We start from the raw sequence: 27,124 nt of genomic DNA, 5'->3' as shown, positions 1-27,124 counted from the left end.
CTACAGTACCACCACACACTCCCAATGGCCATTCTGCAATGCCGCCCTGGACCCAGCTGCAACAGATCCCTGTCAACCCTCCCTTTGTTGGCTTACACCCCATGACAGGCACGCCTGGATCCTACTTCATGCCACCCGTCGCGCTGCCACCTCAGCAAAGTCCCAGTGTCGCATCTGTCGGGAGCAATGGATTTCCTCCAGACTGGACTGGATTTCCAACCACATCGCCATACGCACAGAATGGGATGCCTCCCGCTTCGCATCCGCAAACGCCATTTGTCGCGCCCGGCGCCCCATACGCTGCATTTCAGCCGCAGCCTCCTGCAGGTTACCCCGTTTACCCTGGGATGTGGCCGATACCGATGATACCACAAATGGGTGGATTCACTCCGTATCCCATGCACGGTGGATGGGCACAGACTCCCTTTCCCGTTGGGGCAGGAGGGCTTCCTCCGCAGGCAGGTCCTGCTCAAGCCCAAGTCCCGCAACCGACAGGCGGTGCTCCGCCACCTCCGCCAATTCGTCCTCAAGATGCAAGTGAATTTGACAAATTCGCAGAGGGTCCACATTGTACGTGAAACGGCGGCTGATCAGTGTCATTTATCTGACATTGCAATTCGCAGATGGACCCGTTCTGTCTCCGCTTATGGTCAAGAAGGTAAAAGCGCGGTTGCAGCTGAATCCGCTGCTGATGCCGCCTCCCGAAGAAGAGGGGCGCGACTACATCAAGTGGAACATGCTCTTCTCCACTGCACAGTGCCAGCGCTCCTCTGACCCTGCCTATCGCTCCTGGTCTGATGGCCGCAACGCACCCGCAACCTGGCCGCGCGTGTCCTCTCTTCGCCTTATATCCCGCCACATACCATGGCCCATCGAAATCTCCGTGGACGAGGCCGTCGGCGTCACCTGCGGGGATGTCATTGAAGGCATACATACGTACATGAATGGGCGCGTCTTGCAACGGCAGTTCGACTCCGCGTCAGCAGACCACAAGCGTGTCATTTCAGACGCGTTCTACCACAATCGCTCGACGGCGCAGGGCGTGCCCGGTGGGCGGCTACCACAAACGCTCCTCCGCTTCGACTGGCTCGGGCAGGATACGATGTTTGGTGGGATCACAATCAATGAGCAGTTCGTCCAGGAAGTCTGTGGCGGGCCACTGCCGTGTGTGTTTGAGCTGTTGTGTCGAAGGCGCTACCCGATGTCCGAGCAGGAGATCTTGGAGCAGGAGGAGCGAGAGAGGCAGGCGGATGCGCGTACGAGGCGAAGGGGGCGGTCTCGGGCTACGTCACGAGCGACCTCCACTACTAGGACGTCCTCGCAGAATGGTAGTCAAACTGATTCCGGAGATGGGGCTGAGTGATTCAAATCTGCGTTCGATGCTGTGTTTTTCTTTATACCTCTGCTAGCTCAATACCCTTTCGTAAGCCTGTTGAAATATGTAACGCTCTTCTGTCGGTTGCAACGTTGTTGTGCGATGTATTAGTCTTGGTTAAAGGTACCTTGTGAACCTTGAGACTGTATTTTAGAACGCATGCGTCCTTGTTGTCCACGCTCATCTATATTGTCAGTCCATTTGGTGCTCCAATAAATATTGTGTCCGCAATGGCGAAACATCCAATTCGTGACAATAGAGTAATATCGCAGAAGTAAGCTATAGAAAGGTAACAGCTAGGCAAACACTCTCAAAATGAGAGCTGCGAAAACTGCCAACAGAGCCCAGCATACAAGCAGCAAGGACGATGCCATGACGGGGCCCTTCCCGACCGCCTCCTTCAACGCCTCTTCGAGTCCCTTCGCCATAGCGTCCATACCAAAGTTCTCTCTCGCGCGTCGACGCGCCCTCTCCGCGAGCGCCGTCCGCTCCGCTTCAGACAGACAGACAATTTCCGCCAACGCCTCTGCCCACACTTCGGGCTCTGGAGGGCGCAGCCAGCCGGTCCGTTCCTCCAACGGTGAGTCGATCACGCTTTCCGTAGGCCCTCCGCTATTGCAGGCTAAGATCGGTAGGCCGCAGACCATGCCCTCCACGGGCCCGATACCGAAGTGCTCGTTCATTGGCGTGTAGAGGAGTGCAAGGGTGGCATCAGAAGTCAGCAGTGCCGAACGCTGGGCTGTGGTGAAGTTGAGAAGGAAGAGGATGTCGGGAGAGGAAGGCGTTAGGTTAAAGGGCGGGATTGTGATGCGAGATGTGGAAGGCGTGACGATGTTGAAGGTCAGTGAGTTGGCCTTTGCGCGGTCGATCAACCCGACGAGGGTCATCATATTGTCCTCCAATCTTGGGTCATATCCACCTGACATCGTTGATTATCCGACGACTTTGGCGAATGACTGGGAAATGCTCACCTGCAATAATCAGCCTCATACTTTCCTGCGATGAAGATGAGCCTGAAGTCCGCTTTTTACGCAGCAGCGCAAAGGCATCAACTGCTAACGCAGCGTTCTTCTTCTTCTCAAAGCGATTCAACGACAGCAGCGTCGGGCGTTCACTGCTCTTTGGCGCGTCTCAGAACGTGCCACACACGCGAAATGATCGGGACGTACGAGGCAAGCTCAACGATATCCGGATCCGAGGCATCGTATGCCGTCGCCTCGTATGCCGACAGGTTAATCCCCGGATACACCACCTTGGGCGTCGATGGAATGGAAGGAAAGTGCTCTTTGAAGACCCGCGTGGTGAACTTCGAGTTGGCCAGGATAATATCGGCCTGTCTCGTTGTCACTTCCTCCAGCCTGTCCATCGGGAACCGATACATCCTCTTCAGCATGCTCCCACTCCTCCGGCCTTTGCCCTCCACGTACGCCCCGTCCGCGAGGAGCTTATCTGGGAAGTGACAGTAAAACACAACTCGCGTGTGCCCGAACGCACGCAGGAAGGGTATACATGTCGATAGTTGGTCTACAAAGTAGACATCGTATTTCGGCGAGGACGGGCGGAGCAGATAGGTCGTTAGGTGCAGTTGGCGGGCATGGGAGAAGAGGATGTGGAATTTGCCCTTGAACGAGCGCGGAAAAGGCGGTTCGATTCCATGCACCCGTAGAGTACCTGCATTCTGCCGATGTGAGCATGGAATCGTAGTACGTGATTCGCACGTACCATCTCGAGTCTCGTCGAAACAATGGTTCGGATCGTGATGCGAGGTGTAAACGTCAACCTCGTGCCCTAGCTTCTGCAGGCCGAGCGCAGCGTCCACAACCAAGCGTTCAGCACCGCCTGCGATGAAGGTGTCAGAGTAGTCGAGTCACGGTCGCACGACCTAATCACCTATTCCAAGGTCGGGATGCACAAAGGCAACGCGTAGCTTGGAAGATGAGGAAGCCATGCCTTGGCACCGAGCGCGATCAGAGTGATTCAACAGGTCCTATTAACAAAGGCAAAGCATACACGTCGCCTAAAGTGCAAAATAGTAACTGGAAACAGCAATTGAGGCGGGGAGTGGCAACGGGAGAGTGTGGACCAGAGTGACAACGATTTAGACGCCGGGCAGATCTATTACGAATAGCGCTCAAGGTGACAAAGGCTTGAACAAAATGTCGGATTAACAAATTCTGTATATATAGCGTTGATCAAAAGACTATAGGAGTCTCATTTGCTTTAAAGCAGGTAAAACAGGAATCTCAAAATCGCTCAAACACGAAGGAAGGCCGGTCAACTGTTGATCGTCATGGAAAAGTCCTTGAACCATGCGTACTGATCCTTTGGCGATGCATACTCCGGTTCATGTCCTCCGAAGAAAGTACTGTAAAGAAAGAGGGTCAGCATTTACTCGACGCCACTATGACCAAACACTGACCTGAAGAACAGTCCTGCGAAGCGGATCGGCTCCGAGGCCTGCATCGCTTCGATGGCGAAAAGCTCGGTCGTCGGCGCCACAGTGGGATAGACGGTGGTCGTGCTCGTTGTCACTGGCGTTACAGTTTGTGTGAGAGCGCCAGGTTGAGCACAGGTCGCCGCTGTGTTGAAGGCGTTAGACATCGCTTGAGTGGCCGACCCGTTCATATACGACGCTGCCATACATTGAGCCAATGAAGGAGAAGCAGCAGCGCCGGCGATCGGTTGTTCCGTGAGTGCAGTCGGCGAGGGAAGCAGGGCAGAACCAGCATAAAGTGAATCGTCACGCATGACCAGGATGCCGCTGCTGCCAGGCCAGAGCGCGACATGTCCGAGGATGCCCCCCGGGCCGAACAATCCACCGAGCAGACCTCCATCGTCTCCATCTGGGTCAGGCTGTGAAGTTGGTTCAGGATCAGGTGCCGATTGACCGTCGGCGCCGTCCGATCCATCACCATCATCGGGACTCTGCTGCGGAACGGGAGCATCACGATAATAAACATCTGAGCGATTAATGACTCGCTTCCCGTTGACCTCCAAGACAAAGCCTCCGTTTTGCGCGCCTGGAGTATTCAGGGTAACCGTCTGCCGCACACGTGTCCAGCCTCCCGCAGCGAAGTAGAATGAGCCACGGCCAATGGACAATCCGTATTCAGCATCGCAGACCGACAGTGGAGGGGTGGAGCAGAGCGCTCTTGTTTGTTTGTTCTTTGGAGCATACTGTCGGCGAAGGTATTTGTCAACAACCAGAGCCAATCTGCTTTAGCCATGACTGACCAGGTAAAGTTCACCGGCTCCTCCAGCTCGCCACATCAGGCGCGTGCTGAAGCAAGTGACCGCGACATCGCCTCCAGAACAGCCCATACGTCCGCCGTACAACCCGGGCAGTTTCCCACCTAGCACAAATTCGAAATCCGCCGGAAAGAAGACGCTGTACTCAAGAGACACGTTTTTCGCGTTGTGCAGGTCAAGTGGTGTGGCATAAAAGTCAGCCCCTCCTTGCGGTTCTGTTCCCGGGTTGATCGAGCTCTCGGGATAGAACAACTGCAAGGCCGTACTCGAATTGTCCCACGGCAAAGGAAAGTCGGACGTATTCGCGCCGCCTGCCATGGTGTTCAGCGTCACGGCGCTGATGTCTACTGGAATGCCGTCGACTACATGTAAGTTCTTCTGTCCGCAAGCAAAGTTCGTGACGTTGAAGTCGGCAAGATCTGACATGCGCGACGGAGCGGTCCACGCTGTCTGGGGTACAGACGGAGGTGGTAGAGGAGAGATGGTCACCACATCGGTTGCCGTCAATGGCGGAGCGGTGACGGTGACGGTGGTTGGAGGTTCCGTCAATGTCGCGGTAACCGTGCTCGTCAAAATATCGGTCACGGTATTAGGAGGGAATAGCAATACAGACATGGGCGATGTGACCGTCGGAGTGGCAAGTAGAGCAAGCGAAGAAGCTGCAGGAAGACTTGGCGGATTTTGAGATTCGGCGGGTGCTAGCAGCAGTGATGTCACAGAGCCAGATGTCTCAAGGATGGCCAGACCAGTGCCGGATGGTAGAAAGCTCTGTTCAGCGGTGACCAGTTCAGTCACCCAGACGATCTCTACAGAAGAAGAATTGCCGGCAGAGTCGAACGGGACAGCGATACAGTCTCTAGCAAAGTTCGCTAGAGCGAGGATCAGCAGCAACATGGTTGTTCAGTCCGCATTTCAGAAGAAGGGTCAGGAAGACGGCTTTCATATACATAACATGACTGTTGGACCGAAACCGAATGTCGCGCAGCGTTGCCTGGGAACGACAGTTTGTCAGAGATCGTGTGTTCCCTCAATCATATGACAGATGTCCGCATGCATCAGCTGTACCAATTTGATGAATCTGGTCCGGATAACACAAAGCAGCCATAAGTTGAACGGCACGGTGGCACTGGCAGAAACGACCTTAGGCATAAGATGGCAACTTCGGTTGAGAAAAGGACAGTTGCCAAGCATCAGCGGATATAAGAGATAACATTAATGTTTGCTGAGGAGGTGATCGCAAATTAAATGAGTGGTCGTGTACACGGGTCTTGAACGTTTGAACCTTATGGAGAGATGATAGACAACTGTTTGTATTTGTTTACCAAGAGCTTCGTCCTCACCCATATCTGGCAGCAAGTTCAATTGTCGACCGTACGGAAACGTGACTGAGGTTGCTACATCGTAAGCCGGATGGCGAAGATAAAAGCATCACCCCGAGCAAAGCGAAATACGCAAAGACACACTTCTCTATGCTCGCTGAATCCACGCGAAGAAGATCACGCGTTCGGCCACGCATTGACGAGCCACCGGCCCATTCCGCCGTCCGCGAAGTATTTGAAATTCTTTGAGCTGCAAAAGGTCTATCATCACCATTTCTGCATTTCGGGCCGGCAAGGATATATCAACAATCCGAGCCGGTGAACAACATCTCAAAATATGTATGCTTTGCGACAGATTGGTAGCCGCTTGAACTTTGATCGCGCCTGGCTCACTGGCAGGGCTGGCAGGTGCTTCACATCGGAGGTTCGCAGAAAGCAGAACGGATGAGTGGTGTGACTCCATTGTTGTGACTATGAAATGTAAAATCGCTTTACAGTAACCTTTTGCCCAGAGCTCGCCATGCGGATTGGGCTCTGTGTACGTGTTTTAACTTGAATTGTATCAGCTTCATCGGACCGTATATTGAAAAGGACTGACTGCGATTTTTTAAAAAAGTTTCAGAATTGTTCAAGCCATGCTGCGGCTTCCTGATATAGAAGCATCTGGGCGGCCCAATCTGTGCCACTAGGCCGCCAATCGCGATCGCTGTGCCACAGGCACAAAGGAAACTCCTCCCGCATGACCTTTCCGGTGGCCAATCTGATTTCTACGACCCACGAACTGTGGGCCACTGAGGACATGTGTGGCTTTGGACCACTAAATAATGCTGTGCCACTCCATGGCTAAGCGGGGCCATTTCACACCTCATGGCAACAACTGCGTTGATTGCGGGTCTCAGGGCATCAACTCTGCTATCTTTTTTTCGGTACATAAGAGAGAGAGGAGCGGCTCACCATATCCTTCCCAATATCTGTTTGGCGCATAGAAGCCAGACATCGCGATATCATCCTTCCCAACCTCACTTATTTCGACTCCCTACCATGACGTCTACGGCTCGCAATCCTCCCAGATTCAAGAAGATGATTCCAATGCAGAGACCGGTCTTCCAAGAGCAGCTACATGAGCGCCGAAGACACTTCGAGGAACTCCAGAGACTCCAGCCTATCAAGTTTTCTGAACCGCGTCAAGCATATCCCGGCGTGTCTTTGGTAAGCCTGGATAGACAATATCATTTCCTTGACCCCACCGTCGCGGGTGAGCTTGCGCCCGTGTTCGACTTTCCCGGAGTGACGGAGTCGCAGATCGTGCTGCATATAAAGGTACAACCACTCTTCATCCTCCCGATTCTTTATCATCGATTGTTTTTCGGACAGTGGCCTGGTTACTCGTATATTCAGTACCGGACCATCGACCTTCGAGAAGGCGGGGTGCCCATCACCCGTCGAAAACTCGCGGAAAAGGTTGCTACAGGTTTGATCGACTATACTCTACAGGTGAGTACAGGTCAGAGGATCCTAGCGTAAGCGTCCATTGACGGCCGCGTTTGGGTGTTCATAGGAGGCCACTAGTCATGCAGGGTGGAGAGACGCACCACACCAGTGGCGATTGGCAATTGACTTGCTCGATGAGCATCAAGGACTCTTTATCTCCTACAAGAATTTGCGCCTGACCGGCCTGACGTATTGCCACGACAACATCTTCATTCCAGACGTCTACTGTGTTACAGATGCCGAAGGTACACCCGTGGAGAACGAGGTACCAGAGCTTCCTATCGCCTACAGTCAGCTCGACGTTGAAAACCTCACTTTGGTCTACGCAACTTTCTAACATTGTTGATGTACGCATAAATTGCCGTTGTTTCATGTAGATATCGAATGAACCTAGTAAGCCAGTACACCATGTGTTCCATTCAACATAAAGTATCGATCGCTGGTATGGCGTGGATTTCAACCCACTGCTGCAGACATAGGCTCTTTATAGAAATGCTGAGCTGCCGCAGAAGCTACTCGTACACGGAAACAGATTCTATGAGCTCAAAGTCGCATTGTGAGATAGAAATGGCGGGTTCAACGGCGCTACACTGGCTCGCCAGCTGGTGCCCTTACTAAGGCCTCCATCAGTGAATTTGTACTCCAGGCTGAGGACCAAGTTGCTGCCTTACAAAGTCTTCCGCCACCGAAAGGCATGAGTTGTAACCACCTTTCCTGCGCCTTCATGCCATCGCTGCAGCAGTGAAGTTCGTGTCCCGGACCCTTCTCGAAATTCCCCTTGCTGGCTTCGTCAGTCACGATTATTTGCACTGCCCAGGAAGCTCTCAAGAGTGCTATTGATCTTCTTCGTGACTTGACAGTCAGGTCCAGTCGACTGTGCCTTGGCTTTCATCTCGAGCGTGCCATTGGTGATTGATCCGAGGGAAAGCGTGAATCTGTCATGTAACTGTGAATTGATATCGCATGTCTTGTTTTCAATGGGACACGACACTTGCCATCCTTGTCTCTGCGGTGACAGTTGTGAAACGTGTGCGCCGGAGGGCGACGCGTCAATGTGAGGAGTGCGTAGACCCACCTCCGGATGAAAGGTGCGTGCACATATCGGCTCGCAATCACGACACTAGCAACGCCCGGAGTGTCCTCAGCTGATGATAGTGGAGTAAGCAGATCGTAAACATACCGAATTCGCTCACCGCCCTGCGCACGGACTAACCGTCATAAAATACAGCCACATCTGACATAAAGAACCCAAGCATTTGATGTCAGCTGCCTGCGCGGCGGAGCTGGTGTATGACCGGTCGCTTGAAGCTGCGCAATGAGCTTAAACCGGACATTCCACTGGGTAGCAAGGCTCGGATTCTTGTTCCATCCGAAGGCCATATCTGTTCATAGAGTCCTCGGACTGATGCATGATACAGAACTATCTTGGCAGTTACAAAAGCAAATCAACATCATTGCCAATCGTTGATAGCAGGACGATCGGAGTTGGAAACGTTTTTCTTTTAGTAACTCCCGCATTCTTTGCACATTTCAACATTAACCATAACCCCGGGGAACTGATTATCTTCAGTGTCAGCGAATATGCTCTGTGACACACATTCAACATACATGCGAGTCACCCGAGAGACGGAATCTTGGCGACTTTCTGAGATCGAACGTCGGACGAGCTCCGATGACACTCCTTTTGTGATTCATGCGGGATCTGCTTCCCCGCGTAGAACCCAAGCACCTCTCTGAAGGCAAGCCAAAAATGATCACGAATTGCAGTCTGCGACTCTGCCAATCCATTCTCTTTCCAAAAGGTACTCGCTGGGGATGCTCATTGGAATACTGTCAGGGAAGTTCAAGCATTGTGCGTGTCCTATTGCCGTCGGACCTACCGTTATCAAACGATATGAATTGCCAAAATATGATCACCGATATGTCATAGAACAGGTACGTACTAGAGCAGCGTGTTGTTTCAAACTAGGCCGCAAGAGTTCCTCTGAAGATCTCCGCAGCGAAGCGTTCGTTCATGCCTATACGTAGCCATGTAAGCGAAACAGCTGATTTCATTATCCGTATGGCGATGCATGTCGGTATCCCGGCAGCATCGCTTACACTACTTTGACTGGAAGAATGTATGGAAGAACCACTTACCTCCGGATTGTCTCTAGCGCAATATATAAAGACATGACCTGTACATGAGTCGTCCAACATACCTCGGGTACGTGCTAGCATCACATCGCTCTCGAGCTTGGGCCATTGCAGTCTTGTCGAACCGACACATTTTAGGTAGGTTCCTCCATTTTTCAACTCCATGGACACTCCTTCAACAATTCTTTTCGGTATTCCAGTTGAAATTTGAAGATGGCTCGAGTATCATTTGATGCCGAGTTTATGAAACAAATCCTCCCCTCCGTGCCTCTCGACCATGCAAAGACCTTCCAAGTGGTACGCGACGAGCAGTCGCGCTCTCTTATCTTCTCCATAGGTACAGACAGTACACTTTTCTTTCTTCGGCCAGGCGGAACGAACGGTCAAACTTTCCACTGTAATCTCTCGAAGGCTTTTGGATTGAGCAAGTCATCCGTTGTTCACCAATTATCAGTGCTCCAGGGCGAGGACATGTCAATCTTCCTTGCGTTCAGCGTCGATGGCGAGAAACCTAATGACCCAGCTACAGTCTACGTCGTACGGCCTACGAAGCCGGCGGAGTGGCTCGACATGAAGGCTGACGCAATTCTCACCGACTGGCTGCTGCAAGGCGCGTCAGATGAGAAGTACCTCATCAAGAGTCTCTATCTCGTGGTATGTCTCACCGATATATCGTAACACGATGTTGAGCTCATCGGTACCCAGGGAGCCGCTGATACGACGAAGGGGTATCCACTTCTTGTTGCGATCCACACCCAGCCCGACGAGTCTCGACTCGATGCAGCCCTCCTCGATATCGACGTAGGGTCGAAGACGTGGACGTATTCGAACATTTTTGAGCTTCCCGAGGAGCCTTCGAAGATCACCGCTATGTGTGCCGCCGTCCTACCAGACAGCCTTAGTGGCGTTGTCTACCTCTCTGAAAGCTCAGGCAAGACGCGCTTGACATTCGCTGGGTTCAGGGGCGGCGCGCACAATGAACCGTACTCCACCAAACTCTTCCCGCCGCCTGAGGCGCAGAGCATTGCGACGTTCGTTACCAAGGAAGGTTTCACTGATTTGGTGATTGGGGGAAAGGGTCTATATCACTACACCTCCCGCCAGATTGCCAACCTCGACAACCCAAGCGGAGCTGATTGCTTTGCAACTGTCGTTGAGGACGACCCGTACCTCACGCAGTTGCGCCAGATTAATATCGCGCAGTCCGGAGGTGACATGACCGTCTTTGGCCGAAATGGCGACGATACCGTCGTTTATCAGCGCTGCAGTGTCGCCTACTCTGGCCCGGAGATAGCGCAGCTTGTTATTAAAGAGCGTGCTATCCCATTGATAACGCGTGAACAGGGAGGAGGGCACTTCACCGTACTCCTGGACTCTGCTACAGGCTCGCAGAAGCTCTTCGTTGTCGGGGAGAAGAACCAGCTGACACAGCTGGAACACAGCGGCACCACCCGTCTCTGGCAGCGCATCCTAGTCCTCGTTCCATCAGCGGGTGACAACAAGGAGATCGTTTCGTATACGACGCACATTCATGTCACGGACAAGAGCGGCGTGGCGATCACGAACAAGAAGTTCTTGCTCTGCAGCTCTGCAGCCGTCGATATTGGCATAAACGGCGGATCCATTTTCGCCACGCCCAGCGGCGTGCTAGTTACGACAGATATGTCAGGAGACATCACATTGATTCACAACGTCACTGGTCTCAGCTCTGTCGTCTTCACCTTCAAGGATGATCCTCATGGTGACACCGTTCTAGGTAAAGAGTACGTTATCAACCCATCCGCGAAGGCTCAGAGCAAGCTCGGAGCCATCAAATCCGGGGATGATTTGCGTTCAGTGCAGTTGCCAAATGGCGGCAAGCTCTTGGACCACTCCACGGCGAGCTCCGGAGACATCGACATGGTTGCAAAGGCTCTGCCGCAGCTGTGCAGAACTCTCAGCGCCGTACCGCAGGACGGATCTGAGCACCCAGAGGGAGGTGCCAGTGGCACCTATTACTTCTCATTGTCGGATATCTCCGACTGGGGTGCACGGGAGTGGGTCACCAAAGCAGTGAAGACAGTCGGGAAATTCTTCGTGGACGCCTCCAACTTCGTCATCGAGATCGCGGGCAAGGTGTACACCTTCGTGCTCAAGTCGCTCTCGCACATCTTCAAGGCGATACATTGGCTGCTGCAGGACGTACTCCACATTCCTATCGACAAGATCATCGAGTGGCTCGGTTTCGTCTTCGAGTGGGGCGACATCCTCGACACGCACAACATCATCTCCGGGATAGTCACCACGGCTATGGACATCGCCATCGCGAAGGTCGAGACTTTCGAGCAGGTTATTGATGGATGGTTTCAACAAGCGGATTTCATGATCAGTGCGCTTGATGCTATCCCGGGTGACGTTCGTGATCGCCTGACCGGTCCATCGGAGGTCAATGCAGAGTACCAGGCTGCAGATAAGACCACATCGGTGAACAATGCCCCCGGTAGCAACTGGTCAAGTTACCAGATAAAGCACGGCGGCGTAAAGGAGTCATTCAGTGCGCAAGGCGGCGATGCACCCGCATCCGGGGATCCTCTCGTTCAATTCTGGAATGACGTGGCGTTCCCGGCTTTCGACCAGATTCGGAAGACGATGCAAGACGCTATGCAGGACTTAGCCCGGGTGTTCGACGGCAGCAAGCAGTTCTCGCTCGGACAGTTGCTTGATCATTTCGGGGTGGACCTTCTCAGGAACATCTTGGGTGTGATTCGCCAGGTTTTCGTGGGCCTCATCAAGTTCGCCGCAGACTTCGCAACGGATATGAGGGCGGCGATCACGAAGAGCCTCGACATCCCACTGCTGACGCCGCTTTACAAGTGGATCACTCATGGCCATCAGCTTACCATCTTGGATGCTGTCTCCTTACTGGTCGCGGTCCCCCTTACGGTGGTATACAAGCTGATTACAGGGCAAAAACCCTCCGATAGTCCCGACGCGAAGGAGTTCATCCAGATGAGCAAGCAGTCGCATGTCAGCTTCATGTCGACTTTCGCTGCTCCGTCTTCCGCTTATCAGTCGGAAGCTTTCATGTCTATAGCGTCGTCCGCTCCTCCTTCGCGTCATCTCTCTCCCCTCGGTATCGACGTAGATGAGCTTATCAAAAAGCTCAAGCCGATTGTTTTACGTATCATCTCAATTGCCGTGCCTATCGTGAACGGCATCATCCTGCTACTTGCGCCTGCAGACTGGTATCTATCGGATACTACGGCGGAATCTCAAACCATTAAGTGGGGCTGGACGACGACAAAGGTTGCCATCAAGGTGATAGTGTGTGTCGGGACATATCCATGGGCCGATGTTCCTGGGCATCCCAATCTCCATCTATGTCGCCAGCTGACGTGGGGACTCAACATGTTCAGCATCTTCGCGGTGCCGTGTCCTGTGCGCGTGCGTGGCGTCGTCTCGCTCGCACTCGGGCTGTTCCAGCTCGTCCCGGAGGGCGCGAGCGTGCCGTGGGCCATCGAGTCTGCGACCGACGGATCGTACGGCGGCAACCTCGCTGGCGACACGGTGTGGGCGGACATTTCCGACAGACTGTTTGCGCTCGTGGGCACTGCTGGGGGAGGGGCTTGCATGCTCATGACGAAACCGGACCCCTATAGTTTCGGATTTGCGTGGATGACTTCGGAGGCCGCAATTATTTGTGAGACCATCAAGGCCGTGAAGTTTGAACCGACGGCCTCTGAGGGGATGCCACAGGCATCCCTGCAGAGCGTCTTTTGAGGGATTGAATGGTAGGTGGCTCGTTTGCATGTAAAGCGAACGCGTTGAGTGAGTCAATATTATAGACTGGACTGCTCCTGGTCTTCTGTTACGAGCTCTGTCACGTAAGTGCGCACGTTGCGAAGTTTTCCCTGTGTTGCTTGCTGTACCGGTATCCCTGAATGAGTGAGCGACCGAGAATGCACCCCTTTGTCTGCTGTTCCGTAATGAACCCTTGGTGGAATTCGTGTGGCGCCAGCAGTGTAATGTTCCTGCCGCCATGACCGTACGCAGTATAATATCTTCCCTTTGTCCTCGGAGAAGCACTCGCGAGGCGTTGACGCCCAAATATCCGTTTCGAAACGTGAGAGGCGGCATGTCAGCTGAGCTGCCCTCGAGTCAGAATGCGGGTTACTTTTGTCGTTTCCGATCCTTCAATGGCCTTAAGTTCCATCGTTACGAGCACGCCATCATCTTCATCTGAGATGTCCCCTTCAAATGCTCCGACATGTGGCAGAAGCGAGTCGAATTCTCGTAATCACTGAACGATTTTCATCAACGTAATTGAAGAAGAAGACTATGGTGTATTTGACATACCTGGGCAAGTGATAAGACCCAGGTCAGCAGTGGCAGATGTCAACTCCGAGTCGTATGTAGCGTAGGTGCCACTGGGCATTGCGTAGTGATACTCGCGTTCCGCACTGGCGAAAAGATTCATACGCCGAGAAAATTAAGATGTTCGAAAATTGGGAAATGATTAGCCGTTCCAAGCTAGCTCAGCTGGTCGCTGCTCCATAGTTGCGTACGTTGTCCCCTTGACTTTCGACAGGGCATATAGACCCACGCCAGACGTTGAGTTATCAGCACATCAAAGCACGGAATCTTCGCTATGTGCAGCCCTTCAGAGGACGAGACGAACTGCCAGGTCTAGCATATCCATACCGGGAACTCCGAGGGAAGAAGATCAAGGCGTGCATAGCTCATTCGTCCGGATCATATCAGGCTCGTTAGACTGCACCATGTCTTTGGTAGCCTGTTTGCATTGAAAGTGGTACTTTTGCACGGCGGGATTGAGATGATGGTTAAACTGCTTCTTTATTCTTACAATTAACGTATCTGCTGACAACATACTCGTCAGCCGCTGCATGCACTATTACAGGTCTAGTTTTCCAGCTGCCGTCAAGGTGTAGATTGATGAGATCACTCACTTCGTTCAGCAATCGCTTTTGAGCTTAGACAATGCTAGCAATTTTCAATATGCAGAACGGACTATGACTCACACGACACTAATGCGGGACCGGGTGCAGCGCGTCAATTTGGGCGCATCAAAGCGGAGAGTCGCGCAGCAGAACCCACAAGGATACATAAACCGATCGATCAGGAGGACAAAATGACTCCGCACTCCTCCCCCCGAATCCTCAACTTCCGCTGAGCTGAGCTGATTAGCCAGCCAGCTCCTTGTGGACTGCAGTGCGTTCTGAACGTGTAGCGTGACGCGCGTCTGTTACTCACTTGTCACGCGTCCCATCAGAGTATCACTGGCGAGGAGCTCATTCTCCAAATTCTACATCGGTGTTGTTTGACCTGTCTGGACGATGGAGATGGAGATAGAGCAACATCTTCGTATGTGAGGCGCCGTTGTACCAGAAATTCCATGCGAACTCGAACACCGCCATAAACGGGATCACGTTTTGACGAAAGTCGCTCCGAGGCACTCACACTGATAACGGTGAGTACCATGCGACAGCGCGCCGCCGAGGTCTCTCAATCGTTCTGCCAAGCGTCCTGAAACAGACAGCGGATGATTAGAATGCATGCGCTGTCTATTCGCTGTCTATTCGCTGTCAGGAACTAGACTCTGGACCAGGGATTTTGAACTTTGCACGTAAACCCCAAGCTCTGTCGCATTGATCGTATGTCTTCGCCTATCTATCCGGTCGATATGCTGCGCACACCACAGATGCCGCCCTGGTCGACGTTTGGCATCTCGTCAGTCACCGCTTGAACGAACTCAATCGAGCGCTACCAGACGCGTTATCTATGCGCGGGGTCTGGAGACGTGGAGACACTCCTGTGATGGGCAATTGACGGAACTATGCCAGGTCCAATTTTACGTCTCCGCCCCGTGCCTGGAGCTGCGAACCGCATGCTTCTCCTCTCGTGGTACCGCTATTGCTATCTTTGCCATGAGATTTGTCCGCCCTGCACCAATTATGCCAGCAAACCATGTGGGCTGCCGATCAATAACGGCGCTATCTCTGTCCCGATAAGTGCATGGCGCTGGTATATGAACTGGGTGCGATGTTCCAGGGATACTCCAAGGTCCTTCCTTCTCTTCTTCTTTCTCCTCAAGCGCGACGCAACGATGGCCGACCCAGTTGCGGAGCTGCCTGTGTATCAAGAGAAACACCTCTCGGACGAGTCGATTGATGTCAAGAACTTGGTCGAGGATGCCGAGATCGAAGTGGACGATGCCAAGATGACGAAGGAGGTGGAGGAGATGGAGGACAGGCTCGCCAACGACGAGGCGAGCGAGGACGAGTACCGTGTCGAAGAAGCATACGAGGTCGCCGTGAAGGTAGGTTGCTACCTTCTATGCTCGAGCGTATACTGTTGACCATAGGACACTCGCGCTCTTGCCTTAGGTCCTCTCCACCAAGGACGACCCTGAGCTCCAGGCGGTTACCTTTCGCACCATCGTCCTTGGCCTTGGCTTCTCTGCATTCGGCGCGTAAGTCTGCCAACATCGGCTTCGTAACCTGCACGTGTTGATATGCGGCACATTGCGCAGTGTGCTTGCTCAAATCTACTATTTCAAGCCTCAGACGCTTACCGTCTCCACCCTTCTCCTGCTGATATTGTCATACTGGTTCGGTAATGGCATGCATATTCTGCTCCCGTCGAAGGGCATCTGGCGGTTCCTCAACCCTGGTCCGTTCAACAGTACGTCTTTTCATTTTCGCAGTTTCGGCGGTGGCCGGACATGGTTTCATGTTTACGCTATCACCGGCAGTCAAGGAACATGTCGCTATTATTATCATGTCGTCCACGGCGGCTACCTCTGCGGTCGCCATCCAGGTCATTTCCGTCCAAGAGTGTAAGTACGGTCAGCTGTTGATAAGCTTCTGTCCTGCACGGCTAACGGGCGTCCTATCTATCAACAGTGTATTATAATAACAACATGGTCCGTAGTCTTCTATGATGACGTGTCAAACTGCGGATCCGTTGTATTGACGCCGAACGCCGCGCTTGACAGAATGCCGGGGTCGCGATTTTCACCCTTATCGGGTCGCAGTTGATTGGCTACGGATATGCAGGTCTCCTGCAGGATGTGCTGGTGAAGCCGACTAAGTGCTTCTGGCCGTCAAACAGTGAGTGCATCTGCGCATATATGCGGTGAAGTTCGCTCATTGTCGCTATATCTGTGCAGTTTACACTGCGAACCTGTTCCAGGCACTGCACTATGACAGGCAGATGACATCCAAGCGTGTCCGCTTGTTCTGGACAGTGTTTGCCCTGCTCTTCTGCTGGGAGATATTTCCGGAATGTACGTGCCTAGCTCTTTTCGCCTATCACGCACGTCTCATCGTTTGTGCCTTAGGGATTTTCCCGGTCCTGACGGGCGTATCCGTCTTCTGCTTGGCGGATAACCACAGCTCCGTGGTGCGCAACATCTTCGGCGGAGCGTCGAACAACGAGGGCATGGGCCTGCTCGCGGTGTGCTTCGACTGGAACCTGATCAGCAGCACGTGCCTGTGGTCGCCCCTCTGGCTGCAGTTGAACCAGGACATCGGGATTTTCTTTACGTACATCCTGATGGCGGGCGTTTACTATGGGAACATATGGAAGGCGAAGCAGTTCCCGTTCATGAGCCAAGCCATCTTCGTGAGTGTTGTCTCTAAGCGTTCGCAATTCGTGATAATGGCGCGATGCTGATTCGGCTCTTGGACTTGGCATAGGCCGAGAACGGCTCACAGTATGACCAAACGGCATTGCTAACTGACGGCAAGTTCGATGCGACCAAGTATGCTGAACTTGGGGTACGTTAAGCTTCATATATGCGCAGAAGATCGCTTCAACTGACTGTTCGACATCTGTCTGCAGCCCGCGTACTTCTCAGCAACCAATGCGCTCTACCTGATCACGTCGAATCTGTCGCTTGGTGCGATTGTCACGCATGTCGCGCTGTACAACTGGAAGGACCTCAAGCCCTTCGTGTTGTCTCTCAACCCGTGGAGCAAGACGCAGTTCTTGGTACACGATGCGGTGCGTCCTGTGTCGATGTTCACAGCGTTGTTTGTTTGAATACTGATGTCTTGTACAGCACTATGAGAAGATGAAGGTGTACAAGCAGATTCCGCGCTGGTGGTACACCGCCGTATTGCTGGCCGCCTACGGGATTGCCCAAGCAAGTGAGTGCACGAGCGATATCTCCATGATATTCGCTTGCTTATTGATGATTATTAGCTAACTATACTGGCGAGTCTGGGTTACCATGGTGGGCGCTCACAGTGCTCCTCATCATTGGCTTCGTCTTCTGCGCACTGTACTCTACTCTCGCTGCGACGATTGGGTTCACGGAATTCAACACGTCCGGCAATGGGTTCTTCCAGATGATCACTGGTTCGTATTCGTCAGTGCTGGTAACCATCCTCACATCTGACTCTGCTCTGCAGCGTATATTGTCCCTGGACGGCCTGTGGCGAATATGTATGGTGCCATGTACGGCGCGCACCCGATGCAGCAGGGTATATTGTTCTTGCAGGATTTGAAGCTTGGACAGTACTGCAAGCTAGCGCCGCGTGTGACGTTCTGCATGCAAATGGCTGGAACTGTCGTCGGCGCCATCCTCAACTGTGAGCGAAATCTTTAGATGAACGTAAAGATATGTACTGAATGGGTGGCTCGTCGACAGACATCATGATGCTGTCCATCATCAATGCTCAGCGGCCTGGTATGTTCCTTCATTGCCATAGTGTGCATTGCCACGAGCCCCGTTGATCTCGCGATGATAAGCCCTGCTCTCCATTGCTGGTACCCGTCTCTGGTCCGGACAGAACGCACAATCGTACAACTGTCAGTACATTCTCTTCATTTAGCTCCTCGCAAGCTCATATGCTCTCTCTGTCTTCAGCCAACGCCATCTCCTGGGGGGCGCTTGGTCCTGAGATGTTCGGTCCCCATTCCACCTACCGCATGGTCCCCATCTCGTTGGCCATCGGGCTCGTCCTGCCGATCCCATTCTACATCGCCGTAAGTCTGGCCCGACCGCGTTCGGTATTCATCGCTGAATTTCTGCGTATGTAGTACCGCATCTGGCCCAAGGCTGGCTTCCAGAACCTCAACACGTCCATCATCATGCAGGTACGTCTCATACGACATTGACTGATCGGTCCCTGGGTGACACATATTTCCACCTAGTACTCATGTTACCTGTCTGTCGGAGTGAACACGTCGGTTAAGTGAGTATTCTCGAGCGCTCGTGATTTGATTTTAGTTGCTGATTGGCCATGCAGCACGGGTATGGCGCTTGGTATCCTCTCCCAGTGGTGGATCCGTACACGTTACCCGAGATGGTTCACGAAATACAAGTACGTGATGATCCGCAGAGCATGCAGACTTCTTGTTGACCAGCTCCTTCTACTCAAAGCTACATCGTCGCCGCTGCGATGGATGGCGGCACTCAGGTCGTCATCTTCATCTTAAACTTTGTACGTTCATTCGCTCCTCCGCTACCCTCACTACTCATTCCTTCATAATATTTTACAGGCCATCTTCGGTGCTGCTGGAAACGCGCATAGTTTCCCAGAATGGTGGGGTAACGGTGAGTACAATGTTACATTGATTTTCAGAGTCCCGGTTCTGACGCGATGGCTCTGTAGACCTTAATCTGTCCGCTGATCGCTGTTTAGCTCCGGCGTGATGACGGTCGCCGGTGCAGGGATGCGCTGACTGTGTACTTTACTCGATGTTCATTATCGTCTGGGAGTTGATAATGTAGCGTATCTGGCCTGCTGGCAATATATGTACCGTTTAGATCTCGCGCTAGTCGAAGGGGGCCCTTGAGGCACAGCTACTAGTAGTTGTTCGACAAGTGGCTCGGACTCCTGGTTATGTTAGGCGAAGAAATACCCTGAGCAGGTCAATGTTGATCTCGCCAAAACGGTGTACGATGATCTCGTGAGATACGACGATGCTCGTCCACTCATCGGCATATAAGCTTATTAGCATGCAGGCGGCAGATATATATTGGAGCGATGTGAGAGGCACTAGCCGGACGTGACTTACAGATTCAAGGAAATGGAAACAGCTAGAAGTACAAGTACACCCCAAACTAGACGCAAGGGCGCAGATCTAAAGCTTCCTCATGTATTCAATCAGAATGGACAGACTATCAGATAGACAGAGTCGGATAAAAGATGTGACATGCCTCAAGTGCTCGAATACTCCAAGGCGCTCCCAGTTCACTCGACCGGCCGTCTCTTCTCCATTTCAATGTTGAGATCCTGAATTAATTCAGGTTCATCAAGGGCATCCTTTGCGTGTTTCCCCTTCACCACCGACACCATTGCTTCCTTGTCTACAATATAGACCCGCTGGTTTGGCAGCTGTGCAGCGTCAAGATTACGCGCCACGCTCTGGCGAGTCTGCGAGATATACTGCTCTCGCGCCCGCGCCATCAACTCAGCGTCACTCTCGTCCTCTCCCTGCACGAGGTCATCTGCAAGATTACGGATGTGCTGTCTCGACTTTGATCGGACGATGTACGCAGGGATCCTGAACCGCGCGCAATTCCGCAGGATAGCGACGTCCGTCTCGGTGAAACGATTGTCGAACAGCACGATGATGCAGTCGAAGATGTAAAGGCCTTGAGTATTGAAGTACACCCAGTCTGGGATGTTCAGAGTGCCTGCGCCGGGAATGTCGTACCATACGTAGGGGTTGTTGGGGTCAGGGTCGGGATACCGAGTGGGGGCGCTCGTCGTCTCTGTGATGCCAGTAGCAGCCGCGCCTTTATCCTTGTTACGGAGGCCGCGGAACGCATTGAGCAGCGACGACTTGCCGCTGCCCGAGACGCCGGCGATGGCAAAGTGGAAGATTCCTTCTTGATACTGAAGCTCTTTCTTCTTCTGCTCGAACTCCTCCTCATTGGGGAGGACGATGGGCCTGATGCCCTCCCTCAGGTCCTGCTCGGCTTTCTCCAACGCTACCCTGGCCTCCTCTGCAGCCTTCTCTGAAGCTTCTCTGGCTCGCTGGGCTGCTTCTTGCTCGGCCCGAGCCCTCTTTGCTTCCTCGTCTGCACGGACTCTCTCCGCCTCCGCGCGCTGCCTCTCCTCTTCAGCACGGCTGCGGAGCTCCTCCGCCTGATGCTTGTCCTCGTTTGCCTGTCGCATCAATTCTTCCGCTCTTCTTGCAGACTCTTCCGCGTGCCGTCTGGCCTCATCCGCGGCTACTCGCTCCATCTCCCTCCGTCTGGCCTCTTCTTCTGCTCTGATACGCTGCTCTTCAGCTATGCGCTGCTGCTCCGCCGCTCGCTGTCTCTCGGCTTCTAGCCTTTGCTGCTCCGCCTGCGCGGCCTCTGCTTGCTGCTGCTGGGCCCTCACGAGATCCTGCATCTGCGCCATAGTGCGGTTGTGAGCGGCACGTCTTCGAGACGAACGATTGCCCATTGTTGGCTATCACAGTAAAGTATTCCGAAGTTGGAGCGTTGATCTGATGCGGAGCGATGCAATGCTTGATCTCACTACAGAACGACACCAATAAGAGGCGAGACACGTACTTTTGAGAGGCCGCACACGATGTAGGGGATGAGAGCGCTGAGCAGCTGAAGTACGTGGTCCTCGCACCTTAATATCCTTGATTCGTGAAGTGCACCTTCACCCACGCTACACCATGTGTGCACGCTTCACGAATGGTGTACTGTTCATCAACTGCACTGACAATGAGCGACATAGCCCTTGAATAGCCGGAAGCTAAGCGAGAATGAATCGGTATGATGGCACTATCGCCGACCATTTTCACTAAGTGGGCATAGCGTCAGGCGACGATCAGAATGCATTACATATTTGGCACGTCGCACAGGCGAGAGAGGTAGCACATGCACCAAGGCAGGTTCACGTCGAGTCTTCCACGGATAAGGAGCCAAGTTCATGGTATGCTCGTTTGCATGCAAGGGACAATTAATGCGTCTCGTGCAATGTGTATCAGACCGCAGAAGAGCAGTGATTCTCGCTCCCATATACGGTTTGCCGTTCAAACCTAATATCGCTACGCAATCTCGGTTAAGGCAGACTCACGTTGGAATCAAGCCAGCCCTGAAGCCAGAGATTAAATCATGAGTTTGCAGCGCATGTTCAGTTGACAGCAAGCTTCTGTTCCGTAAGGCATGCATCAGATTGTGGTCCTCACAGATGCCTGGAGAGAAACCCCATCACGATATAATGACATAATTCATTTTGTACCGGGAAACTCACCTCACAAGACAACGAACACAGTTCTAGTACAAGTGAAGTTCCCAGCAGTCAAGAGATGCAGGCATAGTTGCAGTGCCTAGACTTGGGATGATGATGGACTTGATGCTCTTCCTCAGTTCCTTCTTGGGTTCAGCCGCCTGAGAATCCACAGCAGCCCTGTCCGTTGCTCGAGGCCTCTTTGGCCCTGGGCTCATTGCATCAGCAATAATTCAACTGCAAAACTATCGTGCATGCGGGGCTTGGAGCTCCTTACGCAAGCGAGTAACGAAGTGCAGATTAAGTCTCAGCGAGTGTTGTTCGGCCACATTTTCACACTCCGACCTATTTTATGGTTCACGATTACTTAGCAGTGCTGCTACAGTCTGCATGATGTTCTATCTAGTATCTACAGCATGGAGAGAATCGGATATGGATGTGAGACATAATGCCAGTTGTGACGGTCATATATATCTGCATTCCGCAAAGTTGACATCAAATCAGATTTGATAGCACATTATGATATGGTGAAAGATAGGCCATCCCCCGTGTTGGTCAGACGACATATAATTATGTAGGATACACAACGATACAGTCAAGCGAGTCGGTCAGAGAGCAGTCTGAGCAGCAGTGAGTCATGAGATGCCTATGGGGAAAGCAGGCCACAGGAGTTCGTCGCTACTGAAGTGAGGTAACAGTACAAAGTAAATATACAACGCTATAGTCCCAAGAATATCTGTCAAGCAAAAAGGCTCCAAAGACGCAAAGTCCGAAGATAACATGAGCACATTACATAGTTGTGCTGAACGTACCATCCGAACTTCGGCAAGGTGATGGTCGTGCAGAAACCGATTGAGGACAAGGCACTGGACGTGGACGCATGTCACGGTTAATAAAACGGACTCGGAAACATCTGGACAATCAGCGAGCAACTTACTTGTAATGACGGGCCGCAATGAGGCCTCGCATGAGTTCAGAATTCTATGCTTTCCTTGAATTTCGTCCCACTCTCAAACTTGCGCATGGAGCGTATAGTCGGAACTTCCGATCCTTGCCTCCTCGATTGCACCGAGAACCGCGCGGGGTCCGGCACCTTATCTTCTTGCTCCGCATGTCCGCCATCGCTTATATCGGCCCTCGTATCAACCTCTGAGAACGTCATGGACGTCGGAGACGTAGAGAACGGGTCGGTATACATGGGTGATTTCACCGGTGCAGCAAGCTCGACGGACTCTGCGCTTGGATCGTCATCGCCATCCGGGAGAGGGTTGGCAGCAGAAAGCGCAGCTGCAGCAGCAGGAGCAGCACGAGTCCGGTCACGGACATCTCTTTCGTCCTTCGCCACGAGCGTGCGATCGTCCGCAGTATCCCAGTCATCGTCGTTCGCACGAACCCAGCCCTCGGCCCTTCTCCTGCCAAACAGCCGCGAGATCCTCCCTCGCAGCCCGGAGAGCTGGAAGGAATTCGTGCTGGGGGCGTATTGCCGCCTTTGCAAACTTTGTGCGCGCCGCAGCTGGCGCTCGTATGGCGTGGGACTGTGGTCGCGGAGGAGGAAGAAGACCGCGATGCAGCATACAAGAACAATGACAGCGAGAGCGACGACAAGTATGATGAAGCCAGCGGCAGAGCCGTCTATTTCAGGTATATTGGAAGTAGAATCAACTGCCGTCTATGGAGATGCGAGTTCGGAGCGGATCAAGAGCGAAATAGAACGTGCTGCTTACCGTGGAAGAGAGGCCGTCGCCCGTCGTAGTGGCCAGGACATGTTTCACGTATAAAATGTTTGGTCGTCGCAGTGGAGCCATCCACAACAGATGGTGGGATCGTGGCAAGTTTTTGGCGGATAAGGCTCTAGCAGAAGCGCAGCACACGTGACATATACAAATGGATCATTTCCAACTGGATAAATTGTCTAGTAACTGTTGAATACGTCAACATGACTTATCGGCGAAAACACTGCGCGGCCGTTCGCCAGTGTCGTACTTGTTCGCTTGCTCTTTCCTGAGTCTATGTCGTATTCCTGCTAGCAATGACCAGTGAGAGACATATATTTCCGTCCTGTCCAGCATGCTCTGAAGGCATGTGCACTGTTTTTAACCCGTTCAACAAAGCGTGCGAATCTCATCCCGTGTGAGTCGGCTGCCGTCGAACCGACTCGCGCGCAAGAGTCGTTCCCCCGTTCCCCCGTCGTGTCTTGTTCTTAATCTTGATATTTCTGAAGGATCTCAGTCACCTGAGATGCGCCCAGATTCGAGGGTACGCACTCAGTGCCACCGGCACTCCGCCGACCAGATTGCCGCGTACAATCCAGCCGCCGCGAAGTGTTCTGATGGCTAGAACAAAGTTGTTCTGCACATTCGGTCAGGAACAGCGCGGCTGACAAGCTCAAGCTTCTGAACAGAAATCGGTAGAGGGGTATATTTATCAGCGATACTTTCGCACGATAGAACACGTAAGTCGGCCAGACCTATGTACACTACAAACTGACACGAAACGGAGGGGGGGAGGCGTAGTAGATACATGGAGCGAGAACGGAGATGAGATGCACGCATGACTCTATACCGCGGTGCGGCAGCCGAAATGAACCGTTCTGAAAGCGTCCATCGGTACAACGCAACCACCGCAGACGAAAAATACCATAGTCCATAAAGGTCGTACCCCTGGTCATCAGAGTCATAACATCTTGATGTCGCATCGTGAAGTTCATACGGGTTTTCATATCGTTACAGCGTAGATTCAAAGTCGAAGAAGTCGTTGATGTCGATATCCTGGAAGGGTGACATGCTGTACGTGGTAGGCTCGATGCCGAAATCCGCTAGCCCCTGCGTGTATCCCTCGTAGTCCGCCGCCGTAGTGTCGTACGAACAGCCGCTAACGGCGGGGCTCAGCTCCGCCAGGTTCTCCGCGCTGAAGTTGTTGGCCACAGCGTCGAGAGGGGCGAATGTCGGCGGCGGTGTCGGGGGAACGCGGGGGTCCCGTGCGCTCGAGGGGAAGTCGGACGTCCGCGGGGTCCGGTCGAAATCCACCCCCACCGCTGCAGACAGAAGGCCGTTCGACGAAGGCACATCTTCAGGGTACAACAGCGATGGCACTGACGCGCGTCGATACGGCATTTCGTAGCCCTCGACACTCGTGACGGCCACACTGGGCAGTGTTCCGTTCCAAGTCTGAAGCGACGAAGTGACCACCGTCAACGGCGACGGCAAAGCGCCAGAGGTGGTAGCGGCTCTGCGCCGACCGTAAAGCGGCGCAGGGCGCGGCGGACTCGCGATGCTCGGCGAAGAAGCATACGAAGATGCGGGGGGAGAGTCGACCGGCGTCGGAGGAAGCTAGAGTCATTATGGGTGAGTGAACTAATATATAGAATGAGAGAGAAACGTACTGAGGTCTGTAGCGCTTGGAAGAACAGCGGCTCCGCGCAGTCCTCTTGCTTTGGAGAGGGGGACTGACTAAGGGCCGCAACAGACGTGTCAAGAGCCCAGGACAAGCGACTATCAGGCTGCGGGTAGCTCGCTGGCCACCCGGACTTGTCGATCTCCGTATAGGGCGACGAGACCGAACCGAGTGGCTCCGCAGCGCCGCCCAAGACCCACTGCGAGCCAAAGCAAGGCGTCGACGCTGAAGCCTCGAAGGACGAATAGAGCCGGTGGTGGAAGTGCTCCTGAAGCGACGTCCCGAGCATGGACGACGACTTGAACTCATCCTCGCTGAATTCCCCGGGACTGGTGCGCGCGGAAGTGACCTCGAGCGACTCGTGTGGCCACTGCGACTCGATGCTGGCCGGGCTCGGGGGACTCGTCGAGTCGCTGGCGGACTCGGAGTCGGAGGCTGTGCCCTGCGGACGGTTGGCCACCTGCCGCACGAACGATTCGACCTGCTCGCGGCGTGTCATGGGAGCCCCCTCTTTTCGGGAGTCACTGGTGCGCCTTTGCGGTCGGTACTTGTAATCGGGATGCTCAAGCGCGTGCTCGAGTTTGACCTGCTCGGCTAGGCGATTCCAGTGCTCCTTCTCTGACTTGGTGAGCGAGCCCCACGCGTCGGCAGCTCGCTGGGACAGCGTCTTTTCCATGGTCGGCGCCTTGCCCTTGTTCGCCTGGGCGTGTTTCCGAGAAAAGTCGCGCCGGAAGAGTATGAAGGCGTTCGGAGGGCGCGGAGCCCACCTGGGATCCTTCTCGCGCTTTCGCTGAGCCCGCCGCTTGGAGGTGGCGCTTTGGTATACGGAGGAGTAGGAGCGCCTGACGGCCAGTCGCGTAGAGGAGGCGGGAAGAGCGGAACGTATGTAAGGAACGTGCGGCCCAGGTTGCGTTTGCTGAGTGGCGGTGGTGGTAGGCTCTGGAACCTGGGTCGGGCTGTAGCGAGCGGACCACATGCTTGCGGAGTCGCGGTCGACTGTCTGACAATACCAAGGCATTGTGCTTTGCGTGTGGGGGGACATGGCGGCCGGAGGGGAACAAGGCTAAGGACGGGACGCGGTGGAAGGTATTATAACGAGCAGCACCGAATCTTGCGCCTCGGTCTGCCGATATGGTGAGCCCGACCATCTCCTGTTGTAGAGATTGGATCTTGCCACTTCGTCTTCAATTGTGCGTGCAGCGGAAGAGGAACACTCTACTTTCTAAATGAGCAATCACGTGCGCTCGGCGAGGCCCCGGATTGAGATCTATGGCCCACCCGCTAATCACCCACCTTCGCTTGATGAGATTTCATCTCACGGATCCGCCATTCTCGCCATGAGGCTACCCAACAGCGACCCTATTTCTCCACCGAGTTCCGAGTCACGCGCATTTTTTCTAAATTATGCAAGCGAGACGGGTTTACCGGCTGTCTATCTTCAACATGCTCCATGCTACGCAATTGAAGGGTTTATAGCACGGTAGACGAAAGTCGGTTTGCTTAGCGAATTAGTGCGGATAATCCCGTTCTAAGTAGGAGTAAGTAATTCCTCCTGTCTAGTGATCACCTGGGAATCATCGCCCTTCGGCGAGGGACTCGGGACCGAGTAACTTTGTTCCTGGCCACTGCGTGGATCCCCCAAATCGAGATAGACCGGCTCGACAATGCGCGATGCTCCCTTCTCTTCCCGCGCACGTACGCAGACACGCCGCTCGCCGCTCGCCAGTGCCAGTGAGTGTACATAGTGGCTATACGCCTGCCACCTCTGGCCGCGCCGATCCGCCCCTCACCGTTCCCCACCAATTACTTCCCTCGTCCTTGAACGTGACATAAGAACACATCATATCGGCACGCATTACGACAGCGGCGCCAACAGGTTAACTAACGGCCTCGGTCTTTCTGCGAATTTCAAGGTGCTCCATGCATACATCATGATTGACTCCGCAGACGCCTCGTGGACGCCCGAGCTCGCG

General features: G+C 53.5%; 10 protein-coding genes across 10 annotated transcripts; 4 read left to right on the top strand and 6 right to left on the bottom strand.

Annotated features, from left to right (window-relative positions):
• Window positions 1-101: 101 nt before the first annotated feature.
• On the top strand, window positions 102-1,363 carry LAESUDRAFT_734088 (uncharacterized protein; the record flags this gene model as incomplete). The annotated part of the gene is made up of 2 exons (XM_040910480.1): window positions 102-570; window positions 624-1,363. The coding sequence occupies 2 exons, from the start codon at window positions 102-104 to the stop codon at window positions 1,361-1,363; spliced, it is 1,209 nt and encodes a 402-aa protein (XP_040768879.1).
• A 308-nt stretch (window positions 1,364-1,671) lies between these two features.
• On the bottom strand, window positions 1,672-3,323 carry LAESUDRAFT_734087 (glycosyltransferase family 4 protein; the record flags this gene model as incomplete). Its single annotated transcript, XM_040910479.1, has 5 exons — window positions 1,672-2,294; window positions 2,347-2,489; window positions 2,545-3,046; window positions 3,098-3,214; window positions 3,266-3,323. 5 exons carry the CDS (start codon window positions 3,321-3,323, stop codon window positions 1,672-1,674), a joined length of 1,443 nt encoding a protein of 480 aa, XP_040768878.1.
• Window positions 3,324-3,649: 326 nt separating this feature from the next.
• Window positions 3,650-5,518, bottom strand: LAESUDRAFT_754827 (polysaccharide lyase family 14 protein; the record flags this gene model as incomplete). Its single annotated transcript, XM_040911952.1, has 3 exons — window positions 3,650-3,740; window positions 3,795-4,552; window positions 4,610-5,518. 3 exons carry the CDS (start codon window positions 5,516-5,518, stop codon window positions 3,650-3,652), a joined length of 1,758 nt encoding a protein of 585 aa, XP_040768877.1.
• Window positions 5,519-6,984: 1,466 nt separating this feature from the next.
• Window positions 6,985-7,771, top strand: LAESUDRAFT_754826 (uncharacterized protein; the record flags this gene model as incomplete). The annotated part of the gene is made up of 3 exons (XM_040911951.1): window positions 6,985-7,263; window positions 7,318-7,437; window positions 7,502-7,771. 3 exons carry the CDS (start codon window positions 6,985-6,987, stop codon window positions 7,769-7,771), a joined length of 669 nt encoding a protein of 222 aa, XP_040768876.1.
• Window positions 7,772-9,783: 2,012 nt separating this feature from the next.
• On the top strand, window positions 9,784-13,329 carry LAESUDRAFT_754825 (uncharacterized protein; the record flags this gene model as incomplete). Its single annotated transcript, XM_040911950.1, has 2 exons — window positions 9,784-10,224; window positions 10,276-13,329. 2 exons carry the CDS (start codon window positions 9,784-9,786, stop codon window positions 13,327-13,329), a joined length of 3,495 nt encoding a protein of 1,164 aa, XP_040768875.1.
• A 2,344-nt stretch (window positions 13,330-15,673) lies between these two features.
• On the top strand, window positions 15,674-19,231 carry LAESUDRAFT_754824 (OPT oligopeptide transporter; the record flags this gene model as incomplete). The annotated part of the gene is made up of 22 exons (XM_040911949.1): window positions 15,674-15,886; window positions 15,954-16,039; window positions 16,100-16,251; window positions 16,322-16,405; window positions 16,473-16,492; window positions 16,565-16,679; window positions 16,739-16,855; window positions 16,910-17,193; window positions 17,268-17,348; window positions 17,413-17,574; window positions 17,633-17,720; window positions 17,776-17,931; window positions 17,985-18,164; window positions 18,224-18,262; window positions 18,325-18,384; window positions 18,443-18,561; window positions 18,616-18,672; window positions 18,730-18,770; window positions 18,825-18,899; window positions 18,959-19,019; window positions 19,078-19,132; window positions 19,191-19,231. The coding sequence occupies 22 exons, from the start codon at window positions 15,674-15,676 to the stop codon at window positions 19,229-19,231; spliced, it is 2,286 nt and encodes a 761-aa protein (XP_040768874.1).
• Window positions 19,232-19,534: 303 nt separating this feature from the next.
• On the bottom strand, window positions 19,535-21,114 carry LAESUDRAFT_720319 (P-loop containing nucleoside triphosphate hydrolase protein). The gene is made up of 2 exons (XM_040907792.1): window positions 21,089-21,114; window positions 19,535-21,021 (listed from the first exon to the last, which is right to left on the bottom strand). Exon 2 carries the CDS (start codon window positions 20,976-20,978, stop codon window positions 19,773-19,775), a length of 1,206 nt encoding a protein of 401 aa, XP_040768873.1. The 5' UTR covers window positions 20,979-21,021; window positions 21,089-21,114; the 3' UTR covers window positions 19,535-19,772.
• Window positions 21,115-22,731: 1,617 nt separating this feature from the next.
• LAESUDRAFT_754822 (uncharacterized protein) lies at window positions 22,732-23,563 on the bottom strand (the record flags this gene model as incomplete). Its single annotated transcript, XM_040911948.1, has 2 exons — window positions 22,732-23,427; window positions 23,483-23,563. The coding sequence occupies 2 exons, from the start codon at window positions 23,561-23,563 to the stop codon at window positions 22,732-22,734; spliced, it is 777 nt and encodes a 258-aa protein (XP_040768872.1).
• Window positions 23,564-23,959: 396 nt separating this feature from the next.
• On the bottom strand, window positions 23,960-24,395 carry LAESUDRAFT_253853 (uncharacterized protein). Its single transcript, XM_040901750.1, has one exon. It carries the CDS (start codon window positions 24,308-24,310, stop codon window positions 24,092-24,094), a length of 219 nt encoding a protein of 72 aa, XP_040768871.1. The 5' UTR covers window positions 24,311-24,395; the 3' UTR covers window positions 23,960-24,091.
• Window positions 24,266-26,495, bottom strand: LAESUDRAFT_809131 (uncharacterized protein). The gene is made up of 2 exons (XM_040914120.1): window positions 25,141-26,495; window positions 24,266-25,087 (listed from the first exon to the last, which is right to left on the bottom strand). The coding sequence occupies exons 1-2, from the start codon at window positions 26,191-26,193 to the stop codon at window positions 24,482-24,484; spliced, it is 1,659 nt and encodes a 552-aa protein (XP_040768870.1). The 5' UTR covers window positions 26,194-26,495; the 3' UTR covers window positions 24,266-24,481.
• Between the last annotated feature and the right edge of the window lie 629 nt (window positions 26,496-27,124).

Source organism: Laetiporus sulphureus, assembly GCF_001632365.1.
Source record: "Laetiporus sulphureus 93-53 unplaced genomic scaffold LAESUscaffold_3, whole genome shotgun sequence".
NCBI lineage: Eukaryota > Fungi > Basidiomycota > Agaricomycetes > Polyporales > Laetiporaceae > Laetiporus > Laetiporus sulphureus.
The sequence above is the reverse complement of the archived record's forward strand: the minus strand, read 5'-3'. Positions and strand labels throughout refer to the sequence as shown.

What these genes read in the sequence shown, in the direction of transcription:
- LAESUDRAFT_720319 (XM_040907792.1), bottom strand. Translation starts at nt 20,978, where the DNA reads ATGGGCAATCGTTCGTCTCGAAGACGTGCCGCTCACAACCGCACTATG.
- LAESUDRAFT_809131 (XM_040914120.1), bottom strand. Translation starts at nt 26,193, where the DNA reads ATGTCCCCCCACACGCAAAGCACAATGCCTTGGTATTGTCAGACAGTC. An exon ending in TCCAAGCGCTACAGACCTCA is followed by an intron (nt 25,088 to 25,140) that starts GTACGTTTCTCT and finishes TAATGACTCTAG; the next exon opens with CTTCCTCCGACGCCGGTCGA.
- LAESUDRAFT_253853 (XM_040901750.1), bottom strand. Translation starts at nt 24,310, where the DNA reads ATGCGTGCATCTCATCTCCGTTCTCGCTCCATGTATCTACTACGCCTC.